Source organism: Malaclemys terrapin, chromosome 8, assembly GCF_027887155.1.
Source record: "Malaclemys terrapin pileata isolate rMalTer1 chromosome 8, rMalTer1.hap1, whole genome shotgun sequence".
Taxonomy (NCBI): Eukaryota; Metazoa; Chordata; order Testudines; family Emydidae; genus Malaclemys; species Malaclemys terrapin.
Window position 1 is genome coordinate 65015040 of NC_071512.1, and position 14933 is coordinate 65029972.

Here is a 14933-nt window from a genome sequence, read left to right on the forward strand (position 1 = left end):
CTGCCCCCTCCCATACCCAAACTCTGCTGCTGCTCGGGGAAGGAGGCGTGGAGCCAAGTAGGGAACCTGCCAGCCCTGGCAACCTCCCCAGCACCAGTGGGGGTCCCGGACCGCGCGCCACTGCCCGCGCCCACCCAGCACCATCCACTGCTAAATGAAAAGAATAAATTTACTATCGAGTGGCATGATTGCTTGAAATAGTACAGTAGGTTACACCTGTGGTATTATATTACATTCCATCTTTCATTAAAAAAATATTGACTAGAGTCAATAAACTACTGTATGACCTCTGTAACTGTGTATAGTCATTGCACTACCAGTATCTTAATATATTACTATGTGGTTTGGGTTATCCAAACAAGAAATTGGTATATTAAAGCAGGCAAACCTCAGATGTTGTAAGTTTTTGTGATTCAGTTCTATAGATTCCAATAGGAATATCTCCTGTTGAAGAACAAAGTTTCTGATATAGTCTGGCATATGTCCTAATCCATAGGTCATCTTCTGTGATTTTCATCTGGAAAAATAACAGCAGAATTAAGGTTCTAATTCTATAATATTTCGCTCTTTCCCTTTGTGATGTGTGTGACATTGCACCCCATAAGGCTTAATAGAAATATGCTTATGAATGTATCTATGATATAACTGGAATACATTTTATACGACATATGCCATGTGACATATCTATGTAAAGGTTATGAACTACTGAATATATTCATTCTATTTGTATGCTTGTATCTTTTTTGTGTTCAAAGTTATGAATATTGGCTGTGTACTTGCTTGATTTCTAAGTAGCCTTACTAAAGCATTTGGTCAGCTTCTTGAGAAAGGAATGTGCAAATTAAGTGCCCAATCAAGAAACACTTAAAGGACAATGAATCTTGGAAGGCTCCAATCCACATAAGAAGTCTACCTGAGGACCTTCAGGGTAGCATGTAAACAATGGTTGCTTGTAAAAACTGAGTCATGCATGGACATGTGACTTGCCCATGTGACTCCAAAACTCCATCTAAGAGCTGGACTTTGCATAGGAGAGAGGTGGGGGTCTCCACCCACAAGAGAAAGTCTATTTAAATCCCTGGGAGACTCCTCTATTTGGTCTTCAGCTGGCTAAAGAGAGAGCCTCTCCACCCTCAAGGATATCTGAAAGAAACTGGAGCAAAGGACAGTAACTACAGGGGGTGTGAGTGATTCCTGGACCCAGACTAGAAGGAGACTAGTCTGTAAAAGGAAGCTTACTGGAATTCCTCTGAGGGTGAGGTTTTTATCTGTATTCAGTCTTCTTGCTGTATTAGTCATGGACTTGCATGTTCTATTTTATTTTGGTTGGTAATTCACTTTATTCTGTCTGTTACTACCTGGAACCACTTAAATCCTACTTTCGCTATTTAATAAAATCACTTTTTACATATTTAATTAACCCAGAATATGTATTAACACTGGGGGGAGGGGGCAAACAGCTGTGCATATCTCTCTATCAGTGTTCTAGAAGGCAAACAATTTGTGAGTTTACCTTGTGTAAGCTTTATTCAAGGTTAAACAGATTTATTTGGGGTTTGGACCCCATTGTGAGTTGAGCATCTGAGTGTTAAAGACACTTCTTAACCTGCTTTCAATTAAGCCTACAGCTGTTAGGGGACGTGGTTCAGACCAGGGTCTGGGTTTGCAGCAGGATAGCGGGTCTGGCTCAAACCAGGCAGGGCACTGAAGTCTCAAGCTGAGAGGGCAGGGAAAGCCGGGGCAGAAGTAGTCTTGGCACATCAGATGGCAGTACCCAAGGGGGGGTTCTGTGATCCAACCCGTCACACCCTTCCTAAGGGACTTTCCCAAGCAAATGCCTTAGTATTTTGGAAAGGAGCTTCACACATACACAGTTTTAAAATTTTTTGGAAATTCTTTTACTGATTGTCTAATATCCATGTTAAGTCTTAGAGTAAAAGAAAAGTAAAATGTCTGACAGCACAAATAAGGTGTCATGGAGAAGATTGAGGAACAAAAATAGTAATTTGAGTTGAGAAGAGGTATGTGGCATTAGGAGAATTGTATCTATTTTACTTTTCTCAGCAACCAGAATGTTAGAAAGATCAAAATAGCACTATTAAGCATGAATGTCATGTGAAATTAATTTGAAAATTCTTCCACATCTTCCATAACTACTACGGTAGTGTTACTTAAAAAGTGAGGACATTTGAGATACAACCAATGAGATACAATTTAAGACACTGTGCATCAACTTGAATCCTGTTATAATGGTTGACGAGCTGGAGGGAAAAAATGTTAAATGTTTAAAATAATAGATGTAACTTTTTAACAAATTTCTTAAAGCACTGTTAAGCCAGGGGAGGCCTTTCATTTCCTAGTGCCCAGTCTTGTAAACCCTTTCTTACATGACTAGTCAGCAGGGACCATTCATGTAAAGAAGGGATTGTAGAACTGATGCCCTGAAGGCCCAATACAAAGCCCAATAGAGAGATTCTTGTTGACGTTAATGCTCTTTGGATCATGTCCTTATCCTCTGAAATAGGACACTAGCTCTGCCAGTATTGAACTTATTGAGCAATATCACTGCTCCCGATAGTAAGCTCAGAATTTGCAAATTCACTTCAGCTTATTCATGTTGTGAAATGGCTTTCACATTTGAGGCTACTGGACTGAATATAATAAATTATTTATATGGCACCTGTGCCAGGGAATGCCATTTCCTTTTCCTTCTAAAACTATCAAACCCCTTTATACAAATCTTTCATTGTTGGTTGAGATAACAGAACTTTGTCCAAGGAAGCTGCTTTGTCACTCATGAATAATTGATTCAAGAATGCTGAAGTATATAACAACAAATAATAAATATGGTAAAGCCTCTAATTTCCTAGGAGCAGGAAATACAGTATGAGAAACTCAACTAACCTATGCCTTCTATCTTTATCTGATATTTAGGGCTCAGTTCTGCCCTGATTTTACCACCAGTGCAAACTCATTTGAAGTGAGTGGGGTAGCAAAAGATAAAGTCCTACCCACATTTAGCCTTTCCATAGGTAATAACTTTCATTATTAAGTACTTTCATATTCTTTAAATTCAGTTTGCTTAAGGGTTTTTTTACTCCATACAAAAGAGTATTGTAGACAACCTATAGAGGTTTTTTTTTTTCAAAAATCTTAATTTAAATTCCTAACACTGGTATAACGTCTGCAGTTTTTTTTTTCTCTGCCTTATTTTTTCTTTACATATCTTTTTAAGTTTGTTTTGTTTTGCAGGTAATCAAAGTGGTGACGTTTTCCACCTATTTTACCGAACTCTTATTCTAAAGATAAAAGAAAATAACAGACTTCACTGGACTCTCATGAGAGAAACCACAGTACGAAAAGAGCAGTGGTATTTTGTGGAGGGCACAGGACCTTCTATGGCACCATTTAATCATCTTTTAAAAAAAAAAAAAACTTACAGAACAAAGAAACCCAGATCCTGGTGTGGTATCTAGTCCCAGCAGAAGTCTTGTGATAGAGATCATATAATCCTTCACAAATGACTGCAAGATTAGAAAAAGAAAGAGAGAAAAGAAAGTTTAAGTGCACAGATAAGCAGGTGATTACAAGGTCAGCAACACTATATGTGAATTCTGAACTAAAATATATATATATTCTCAACAGGTCATTTTTTCCTGGTGAAAATACGAGGTATTAAGGACCCTTTAATCTAGCAGAGAAAGGCATAACAAGAACCAATGGCTGGAATTTAAAACCAGACAAATTGAAACTAGAAATAAAGCATTTTTTAAACTAGGGTGTTGAAACAAACTACCAAAGGAAGTAGTGGATTCTCTGTCTCTTGATGTCTTCATATCAAAACAGGATGCTTTGCCACACAAGCTACTGGTCTCAGTGCAGAGGTAAAATTTTCTGCCAAAAACTTCCAAACCAGCTCTATTGACAGTAAATTGTCTCACTCCATCCAGTAATAATGTTCTGTATACAAAGAGAATTCTGGCTGATCATGTATAACAGCAAATATAAAATACTGAAGATGGCAGGAGTTAATAATGACAAAAATCTGTTTCCATAAGAGTGTCCTCATTCGTCTATCACTTGTAAAATAATACCAAATTCAGTGTTCATATTCTGGGGCAGTGATAGAATATGCCTTGTGAGTAAATACATTTATTTCCAAAATGTACAGCAATTGATGAATAGCTTTAAATGTTGGGTTTTTTGTTTTTGCAGCTATATACCTACCTACCTTCTGTATTGAAAAGTTTGACAGATATACTTAGCCTCAAGAAGTTGCTCTGCATGCTATATATTTTCTTTTGGAAAGCGTCTTTTTTTAAAAAAAAAGCAACAACAACAACAAAAAAAACCTAGGTTTAAGGTTAGAGGTAATAACGAATGTGCAACCAAACTAATTTCTGAAAAACTGACCATTTGGGGCCTGATCATCCTCAAGTTGACTTGATTTAGGCTGCTCTGTTAGAGCCAGACTCTCCGACCCCAACTCACACCGAGTGGAAATGTGGAGTTAGGCACTATTTGATGTAATTAAGTGTAGCACAGTCCAGCATTGTGGGCTTGTTACAGCAAACACATGTGAGTGACATCACTCATGTGAATCATTCTGTTGGTTACTCAGATGAGAAAAGACAGTCATTTGCAGGACAAGGATCTGACTTTGTAAAGCAGAACACTACAAGCCAAGACCTGGCAACTACAAAGTAAATGGCATAATCCAGATGGGTGTATGCATATAGTATGCATTATTAATGTCCCTTGTACTTTGGCAGTGAAGAGCTTCAGGTGCAACGTTCCAGTGTGACGAGCAGGAACAATTTTCATAGTGCGTTATGACCACTGTTGGGTTAGTGAGTGAACAGACACTAACATCCAGAGCATACTACGTGTCCTCTTGGCTCTGTCTTGCATTCCCTTCTGTAGCTCTGTCATGGAGGCTGGTGAAACACCCCTTTTTCTTTTTCTTCTTTTTTTTTTAAATTTGATTGTTTTTATTGGATTGGAACACTTCTGTTTGTTGTAAATGAGCCTTTATTGGTTCCTCTTCTGATGAGTTTTCTGGTGCACTCCATATGCAGGGCCAGACAGAACTTGGCTCCAGGTCTGCAACTGGTTCTGTGTGGTGGATTCCTGGACATTCACAGTACACCACTGTATGAAGCTCTAGTTGCAGAATCATCTGTCTAATCTCATGAGGGTTACATGTTTAAAATAATGTCTTTAAAATGTTAATATTTTACTAAAAATCAACTATATAACTATAATGAAAAAGCTTTTCCTTACACTACTTTAAAAGTAACTTTGTTTTTTCATATATTAAAGGTAAAGTAATAATAACCCAATACATAAAATATCAGTCAGCATACAATAAAACATTACAAAGTGGCTCATCTAACAATTAAATATAAATCTATGCAGTGATAAAGTATTTGTGTGTTCGAGAACAGTAGGTGTTGTCATGTACAGTACCTGGTACAGCAGGGTGTCCAACATACTGATGCTGAAAACCCTTCCAGCAGCAAAAGGCAGTCGAAACATAAATGCCAGATTAGAACCCTTCTCACGTTCTTTCTGTTCAAAGGTTACAAATAAAGATATTAAAATAATTTCAGAGGTTCCTTTTTTCTTTTAGAAAACACAGTATATAATGTCACATCGGTGCTTCTTTGGAACAAACTGCAGCAACCAACAAGTAAAATTTACTGTCTCTGGGTAGTCATTCATTTGTGTTTACAGATACAAACAAAAACATAGCAAATTACAGGTGTCAAGATCAATTATTAAAGGCCTGAATGTTAGATATGTTGCCCGGCTCTCATCCTGCTAGAGGAGATCCCCGCACCTGCGTGGAGTCCCATGGGTCCATGCTCGCAGATCTGCTTGTCTGATCAGACCTTTTGTGAGTGATTCCGTCTTTGGGAGAGAGGGAAGGTTGGGGGCTGCTTATCCTCGGCCTGATCCAAAGCTCATTGAAGCCAATGGGAATCCTTCTGTTGCCATCAATGGCTTTTAGATCAGGCCCACTGTATCTAGTGAGGAGGCACCAAACCCTATTGGAAGTTCCCTTCTCTGATGTCTGAGGCTTGTACAGGGAGCCATTAAGAAGAAAATAATAACAGAGGGTTCTATTGCAGGGGTTGGGAGGTGCTGAACAGGGAAAGAAGAGGAGGTGAAAGCTAGATGGGGCCAGAGGCTATTTTGATACCTTTGGGAAAGGGAAATAGAAACAGCAAAAGCACAGAAACATTACAGTGATGGCTCTCTTCCCTCCCTCTTTCCTCTTCCTTTACAGATAAACTACATTAGGTCCTACTGCTGCTTGTTCCCCCAGCTAGCAGAGGGGAGAGCTAACAGGTTTGAGGCATTTTCAAGAAATCAGTGACAAATGAAATGCAGGCTTTCAGTCCTAGAGATGTCATGAACAGTGGGTCAGTACGGTAAAGATACTCTGGAAACTTCCAAGTTAAAGAGTCACATTTGCATACAGAATGGCAGTCTGCTGGAACCAATGTGTCATTTATATGTACTCATGTTGAATTTCATCATGCTGTCACACCTGCTGTTTTTCATTGTTTGACATTTTCGTTGTGAATAAATGTTGATTTGTATGAACACTGTCAAAAAAAGTCACAAAGTAGAAAAATTCTTTCCAGTTTAAAATATCTAGTAAAATCACTTAAGATATGGCATTAGTGGAATTTCTTTTAAAAACTAGGCTCCTTTTGAGCTAAAGCAGACTGACAACATTATTAAAATTAAACACTTGTTATTTCTCTTTTTAAAATGAAGAAAATACAGGGTTTTATGCCAAATTTACTATCTTTATTAAATTTAAATTTGGTTATTAAGCAATGAAGAGTGACAACATAGATAAAATCCCCACCTCCAAATACACCTAATAATTTATTGTTTCCCTAAAATTATAGCATTGCAAACATGTTTCTGTGGTACTAATATATCAGAGAGTGCCAGCTGACTAGTGTTCAAGTGTTCATCTGCTGTCTGAATAATGAAATATCAGTGTCACTGTAACTCTTTCTGTCCACTGAGATTTGAGGCAAACAGATAATTTATTGATTGCTTTAGTGATCACTCATGCATTTTTTGATTATCCAGTTACACTGAGATGTAACCTCAATTTATTCCTTGGTTCAAATGAAACCACCAAGACACTTAAATTATTGGTTGCCAGAGCTTCACAATTCTTTCACATGCAAAACTCACATTAACTTCTACAGGAGTTCTGTCTCCAGTCCGCATGCAGAGAATTGTGTATAGTAGAGGCAAAATGCGTGAAGAAGTGCCAAGCTACACAAACTCTGTGGAGATGTGCACATCTCCTGTTGTGACCTGTCATTGGGAAGCAGTGTTAATAGGTGCTCTACTTCTTCTCTACTTCCTTGGGTGCATAAAGGAAAAGAAGGAGCATGTTGGAGAGGTGAGGGGAGTTAAAGGGTATAATGGAAAATTGCTGTCTCCCCAGCTGCAGCTGTCAATATTTCATTTTTTTATAGTGGCTATCCCAAACAACCTACAATAGGTCATCTTTAGAGTAGGCTAGGTCAGGCTCCTCTGTCTTCAACTACTGGTCTTGGCTTCCACTCCACTTGTTCAGTGTTCTCCACAGTACATGTACTTGCAAAGGCATCCCTGAACTGGTCCCTGTTCCACTGTCAGAACTGCCTGTTGTGTCCATGCTGGCTCCCTAGACACCTCCCCAGCTAATCAATTCACTTGTGCATTTCCCCCACTATCAACCCCACCCCCCCAAAAAAGCAACAACAACTTGTTCTTCTCATTAAGGTTCAATACCTCCCATCTCTGCTCAGCCAACATGATCAGGGCCAACAATTCATCCATTAATGACAGAGTTATTAGGCTCTATACACAGTTAGTATGCACATTCAAGTACTTCCATAAGGAATTTGGTCAAAGGAAAATGAACATGTAGATAAAACTCTGCACCCTCCTGCTCCCCTGGTCCTTATGTATACTTGGCCAGAACATTAAGCCTTAAAATAATAGGTTTGGCCTTATGGGGAAGTGCTATATAATGGATGAAAACATAAGGGATTTATAGAAACTACTCTAAAACTCCACTTATCCTTTCTACATGCGTTTTAACCATCACATGAAGATTTTTCTATTAAAATCTAAAACACGATTCAAAAAATCTCTAAGAGACTTCTTTTCATAGAAGGTGGCAAATGCCTTTGAGCATAGAAAGTATTGGTACTAAAATATATTACATAGCCTAGTGTTCATTCCTGTTTTTAAAGAGCATAATTATTAGAAACACAGCAGCTATGAAAACCATTTAAAGTACACAAGGGAGATTAGTACCTAGGTATAAATGTTTTTAAGGTAGAATTAGCAGAAGTACTCAGTAGTGGGGTATATGCCTCATCCTGGTGCTGAAAGAATTAATATGGGTCTGAGAGGCCAATTATGCTACCTGATTGCACCTGGAGGGTAGGCCAGGCTTAATTAAAGATAAAACCCAGCTGGGGAAGGAGCAGGTGACTCTAAAGAAGGAAAATACAACTTAGAAGGGGATTGCAGAGAGAAAGTCTGCAGTTACTTTCTATGATAAGTAAGTGGGAAAGACTGGTAGGGTCAAGGAGCATCCCTACAGAGAATGTTGGCCCTAGAATTTTTTTCTAAGTAGCAAAGTCTAGTAGGAGACTAGGAGTGAGATAAAACAGTCATTGGGGTGGAGTAACTTCTGGCAGTGAGCCCTTGTAATGGGGCTGGATTTGGTCTTCTAGGGAGAGAGCCCTGGGAGATGTTCAATAGAAGAACAGAAAGGAATGAAAGATCAAACCTGAGGAGGACAAAAATGGATTTATATTTGTACCTGTAGTTTGGGTACAGGTACAAATACAAATGGAATTTGTTGGGAGAATTCTGGATGGGAGTCCTGGCCATGAGAAAAGGGTAAAGTTAGAAACTATGAGAGAATCCTGCTGATGGGGTATGGCAGGAAGAAGTCCAGGGAGGTGGAAGCAATGAGTCTGATGGTGCAGACCTTGGCTGCTGGGTATAGGCTCCCTGGACTAAAATCCAGTATGGTAGGGGTGTCTGGGTTCCCCTACTAGCTACTGGGGAAGATGGTGTAAAGCCTCTGAGAGGGGGATAAGGAGTGCTGATAGCCTCTGAGAGAAAAATATGAGGATTAGGGGGCCCAGAGTTGTGATCAAATACTTTTTTGTAAGGACATTGGACTTTGTTACTCCAAAAGAGATAGGGACAAAAGCATGACCTCACAGGAGCACTCAGTTGAAAGAAGAGAATTCACTGTAGGACAAGATCAACCATCGACAGGGGCATTAGAGAGAAAATAAGCCTGCTACACTATACCCAGGCATGAGGACCCCATTTTTCTACACACTTAGCGTTGGCCAAGTGTTCTCACTGAAATCAGTGGAAGGCTTCCCATTAACTCAATAGAAGTATTCAAGCCACATCTCAGCACTTTTTGAAATACCAGTCATATACTTAGTTACTATTAAATAACAGGCATGAACTAAAAACACAATATCTTGAGTACTTCCAGATTTCTGGGAAGTTTGAATCTAGCCTTTGTGGTTCAGGTTTACTTCTAATATTTTACCTTTTTTGATATATTAATTTGTGACTTGAGTCTAAGGATAAAAAGAGAATTAGAACTAAATAGAGCGTGTGAGCTGAAAATTCCAACACTGAAAAAAAGACAGTGACCCAATCTCACATACAAAAACTACTTTTGATGTGGCTTGGGTTTTGGCTAGGATTGGAAGCATTTACTGTTTGGGCCTAATCATTACTAAAATTGCTCTCAGGAACATCTCTATCCGCTCCTTCTGTAATGTATTCATGATAATTATTTATTTTCAGATACTTCACTTTTTAACACTACTAAAGCGTTTTTAGTAGCTGCATGTTTCTGATTAAATATATAGGGCCTAATACTGCAAATTTACATTAGCAGTCCTTCCATTCACAAATCATATCATTGAGGTAAGTGAGATTAGTCATAAGAATAAGGGCTACTCACGTAATTGTTTTGAGGATCAGGCCCATAGATTTGATCATGCTGCTAGATATCCATCTTTAGTATAGTGGAATAGAGTTGAAGAGATTTCATATTCATTTTGTATGAAATAAATCTTATAGGTGTGTGCTTAAAGTGTAAGATTGTTTTTCATTTACTATTTTGATATAGGTATTTAATCTTCATGAAATTAAATTATATAAACTATATTAAGCTTTTCAGATTTATGCCATAAATATTACAAAGCAAATGAGCTCTGGACTCAATGGCCTATCAGAAAACAAATGTAAGGAATAAAATGTACCCTTCCGTCTGCTCAGTATAATTTGTAGAGGATTCTGTTTTGGTGGCAAAAAGGTGGGATGGGAGGGAAGAGATGCCATGTTTTGGGAATATTTTTTGGCTGATGCTTAAATTTTGAAAAGAGGTAGGAGAGGATCTTTGGTATTCCTGCCCAGCTTATTTCAAAACAGGTGCTTGTAAATAGGGAAGGGGGACTGTAGGTATGTTTTTTTTCCTCTTTATTTTTAAATCCTTCATATTCCAGCTCTATTCTGCCTCTTATTACGGGCTTGCTTTTCTTTACTTTTGCTTAAAAGATTTGTGAGTAATAAAATACTCACTCAGGCATATCTTGCCTAGGATATGCTTTATGTTCAGGCTCATGGGCTTTCCAGAGAATTCTGCTGCTGTAGAAGCCAGAAAGATATCCGAGTGCCACCAGCAGTTACTTCATAATAAGTGTGGTGCCCAGCAGCTTTTCCAATGACACTTTTGGAATTACTTCATGGGAAAGGGGATAATGTAAATATTTATGAAAAAAGCATTGTTCATCTAAGGGCATGAGAAAAGAGCCTGGGATGAGAGTGGTTTGTATAACTACAAATACTCATCGATCTGTAAGTTGTGTGTTAAAATGCAGAGTTCCTAATGGATCAAGTTCAATGTGCCTTCAGTTGTCTCCTCCACATGCATGTCTCCTGTCAGTGGCTCTGTGCTCAAGGCTAGGAAGTTCTGAATCTTTGTTAGACACTTTTTTATAAGAAGAGAAACAATTCATCAGTATATTCTCTCACTATGGAAATACTTAATCACTATTTTCTCTAGGTATTTTACGTTGTGAGCTAGGAAGCTTCCCTAACAGTGGGTCATGCCCATCAGCTTTTCCTTACCCTTCAGCAATGCTTCCCTTCCAGAAAGTCAGTGTTTGTTCTTTGACATTTTACTTCTCAGTTTTTTGTGTTCCTCCTGTCTTTATATTTGGACAAAATCCCTTCCATCTCTCTGTCATGTCATGACATTATTCTTTAAGTATTGTTTAGTATGGTGTTAAAGGAGCTGTGCTGACCCTTGTGTCAGTGAGTATGTCTACACTGTAGAGGGAAGGTGTAATTTCCAGTCCTGCACTAGCTCTGGCTGAGCTAGTTCACTAAGGCTACATCCACACTACGGGGGGGGGGGGGAGGTCGATTTAAGATACGCAAATTCAGCTACGCGAATAGCGTAGCTGAATTCGATGTATCGGAGCCGACTTACCCCACTGTGAGGACGGCGGCAAATCGACCTCCGCGGCTCCCCCGTCGACGGCGCTTACTCCTACCTCCGCTGGTGGAGTAGAAGCGTCGATTCAGGGATGGATTGTCGCATCCCGACGAGACGCGCTAATTCGATCCCCGAGAGATCGATTTCTACCCGCCCATTCAGGCGGGTAGTGTACACCTGCCCTAAAAATAGAGGTGCAGCCATGGCGGTGGGAGGGACTAGCTGCCCAGAGTAATAGCCCATCCAAGATTATAGGTATGTACTCTGGCAGCTAGCCCCTCCTGCCCTGCCATGGCTACATTGCTATTTTTAGCATGCTAGCTCTCTTAGAGCTAGTGTGGGTCTGTCTAATCAAGCTGGAAATTGTAGCATCTCCAGTTCAGACTTACCCAGTGGCATAGAGAGATGTAGGGATGGCTCCAGACTTTGAGGCATGCACCCTTCTCCAATGTTAAAATCTCCATCTGATCAGACCATTTATCCATCTAGCACAGTAACCTGACTCCAACAATGGCAAGTACCCCATGCTTCTGAGGAAGGTGCAAGAACCTGGAAGGGGGCATAGCTGTGGGGCTATACAAAAGTTTATAGGATTGACAGAATGACTGGCATATTAAGAGGAACAGTAAAGTGTCCTTTCTGTTTTGACAACCTTGGTAACTGCTCATGTTGCATTTGAAACTGATCCGGAACCCAGAAAAATAGTATTCAGAAGGGTTGTCTCATATTTATAATCTTTGGGGAGTATATATTTGCATTTTACTGAATTCCTAATATTAAAATCAGTTTAGATTTCAACCCTTCATAATGGAGACATAACAACCTTTAGCATGGGAAAGGTGGGAAGGGAGAAAATGGGAACTTTTTATAGGATACAAATCACAGGGAAGGACAGCAATAAAGTTTATAACTTGTTCTAAGATACAAAGCAATGAAGAGGAAGAGAGAAGTATTCAAAGATAAACTCTTCTACAGAGATGAGCTTAAAATATAGGGTCAGATTCTCAGCTGATGAATATAATTTCAGCTCCATTGAAGCTAATGAATTGACACCAAAGTACAGATGCAGCTTTAATCATATTTGGATATTTTAAACAGCCCATATGTCACTACTGCAAACTAACTGGCTGGCTCATGTTATTTCAGATATAATTATCTGCGTTTATAACTCAAACAGTAGTAAAAAATAATGGAGGAAATATGCCCCATTTCAAATGAGATTGGGGGAAAAAAAACACCTCTTTATAAAAGTCAGGTCAAACATTCAGAGCTCTCCCCTGTAGATTTTTAGCTCTCAAAACCAATTTCAGTTTGTTTCTTATGATAAAAGAGAAGAGTGGCGTATCTGCTGGTTACATATGATCCTATACATTTTAAAATAGTACTGGCTCTCTGATTAAAGGAAAATATGCATTGCCTATTAATCAGTAAGTATAAAATTCTTTAGCAAATAAATTCAGTTTGTTTAGCAGGAAATCACCAGAAACTAGGATGTAAACATCAATTAAGTCTTTCCTACCCCTTGTTTCAAGATTTGTCCTCGTAAGGATTCTGTAAAATGGCTGCTTTGCTTTTTCCTGTTTGAGGACAATCAGATGAGATAGGATTTGATTCCCGGCATATGGTTTAAACATATTTCATCATCTGTTTTATTTTCTCCCAGCCAAAAGGCTCTTGCCTTGTCTGATGCCAACTGTGATTGTTTGGTTATTGTGGGGGTTTTTTTGTTTGTTTTTTTTTAAAGCAATGAAAGTTGCAGCTGCAACAGCAGATGGAGTTCTCCTGCAAATCAGATTTCTTGCTTCTGCAGCCCATTAAGCCATGAAGTCAATTTTGCATGTGTGTATATAGGCATTAGCTGAAGGCAACTACCCAGCCTTTGAAGTCTATCTGAAAATGGAGAACTTAGCCCAGGAATAGCAAACAGCTGAGTGTTTGACCATATAAGATCACTTTCACTCAAGTTTTAATTGCATTTCATTTTGCAAAAGGGAGTTCTGAAAAGTCTAATGAACTACAACACCACCTGTGAAATGCTCCATTGTGACTGTTAAAAGTAAAATGAATGGGAAATAGCATCAACTGTAGGCATCTTCAACCACGAAGCAAGAAATGTTATTTTTATGAGACAATTTATCTCATGTGTTATGTTGTAAGAGTTAGGACAGGAAGTTAATTAAATTGCTGTTCAGTATCCAACTTTTATTCACAACTGTTTGCATGTGCATGTAAATTAATCAAATGTTTCAGCACAATAGCCTGAATTTTCTAATACATTTCAGCGACCTTCTTTTTCATGTGAGACAGAAAAGACTCCTGATTTCAGTTGAGCTAGGTTTTTAGCCCCACTGAACTACTGCAGAAGCACTTCAAATGTAAATCAAGAGTAGTAATGACTTTTCTAGTAAGTATCCTTTTTCACCAAGCTATGTGTTGTAATCTTGGAGTATGCCCAGAGTTTTCTATAGGTTCTAGGGCACCAAAGAACAAAACTATATGCAAATGCATCCCTGAGGGATTTCCAGCTATTGACTCCGTGCTCTAATATGGCAATACAGATATACTAGTAGTGCATGATTCTAGCCAATCTTGCTTTACTCTTGCAGAAACCACTGGGAAAGAGCTAGTATATGAGAATCACAGCTGCAAACCTCCTTTGTAGGTGACAGAAATGCTCTAAGGAGGCAGCATAACACAAATTGAAAGGAGAGAAATTGAACAAAATGGGGAACAAATGAATAAACAAAGCCCACTAATCAAAGAGCGATGAATAGCTAACATGGATCCAAAGGAAAAGAAATATAGAGTGGAAAAATAAATGGAGCTAGTCTTAACAATTAAACTGTTGCCATAATATGAAACTCTTTGAAATTCAAGAACCTCCCAGCATTGTGAGTACCTGCCTCGTGGCTTTCAATATATCTGAAGATACCTTTCTGGAATTTTGCATCTTGGCATGAACACATCAGTATAACATAGGCTTTAGTGTACTGTATCACTTTTCAGCTATTGAGGTTATCATTCTATTAATAACTCATGCAGGGGCCAGTGGTCAATAACTCGTTAGGGGACTCACCCAAGCATTAGTTTTAGTTCCTGACCAGAAGAGCTTATGGTCTCATTCTTGGTATTGACATAACTGAGGGTGGCAGACTATCTTGACCCTCCTAATACATAATCTTAGATTTTGCAGTTCCCTGTCATGCACAAGGATGTATCTGAGTGAGTGACTGAAGTTTTGATTCGTGCAGATTGCTTGCATATAAGAACTATTTGAATCCTATTAGTTAATTGTGTTAGTGTTGAAGGAAGCAGCAAAATTTAAGTGAATATTGCAAATATTTAAAGAAAATGAATT

At 38.8% G+C, this 14933-nt stretch overlaps 1 protein-coding gene across 1 annotated transcript in view; it reads right to left on the bottom strand.

Annotated features, from left to right (window-relative positions):
- KCNT2 (potassium sodium-activated channel subfamily T member 2) overlaps window positions 1-14933 on the bottom strand; it is a 296278-nt gene that overhangs the window by 35650 nt on the left and 245695 nt on the right. Inside the window, exons 25-27 of the mRNA XM_054037517.1 lie at window positions 5470-5571; window positions 3441-3524; window positions 389-517 (exon numbers count right to left, since the gene is read on the bottom strand). Of these exons, the coding sequence (XP_053893492.1) occupies window positions 389-517; window positions 3441-3524; window positions 5470-5571 (315 nt within the window). The remainder of the gene's footprint in view (window positions 1-388; window positions 518-3440; window positions 3525-5469; window positions 5572-14933) is intronic.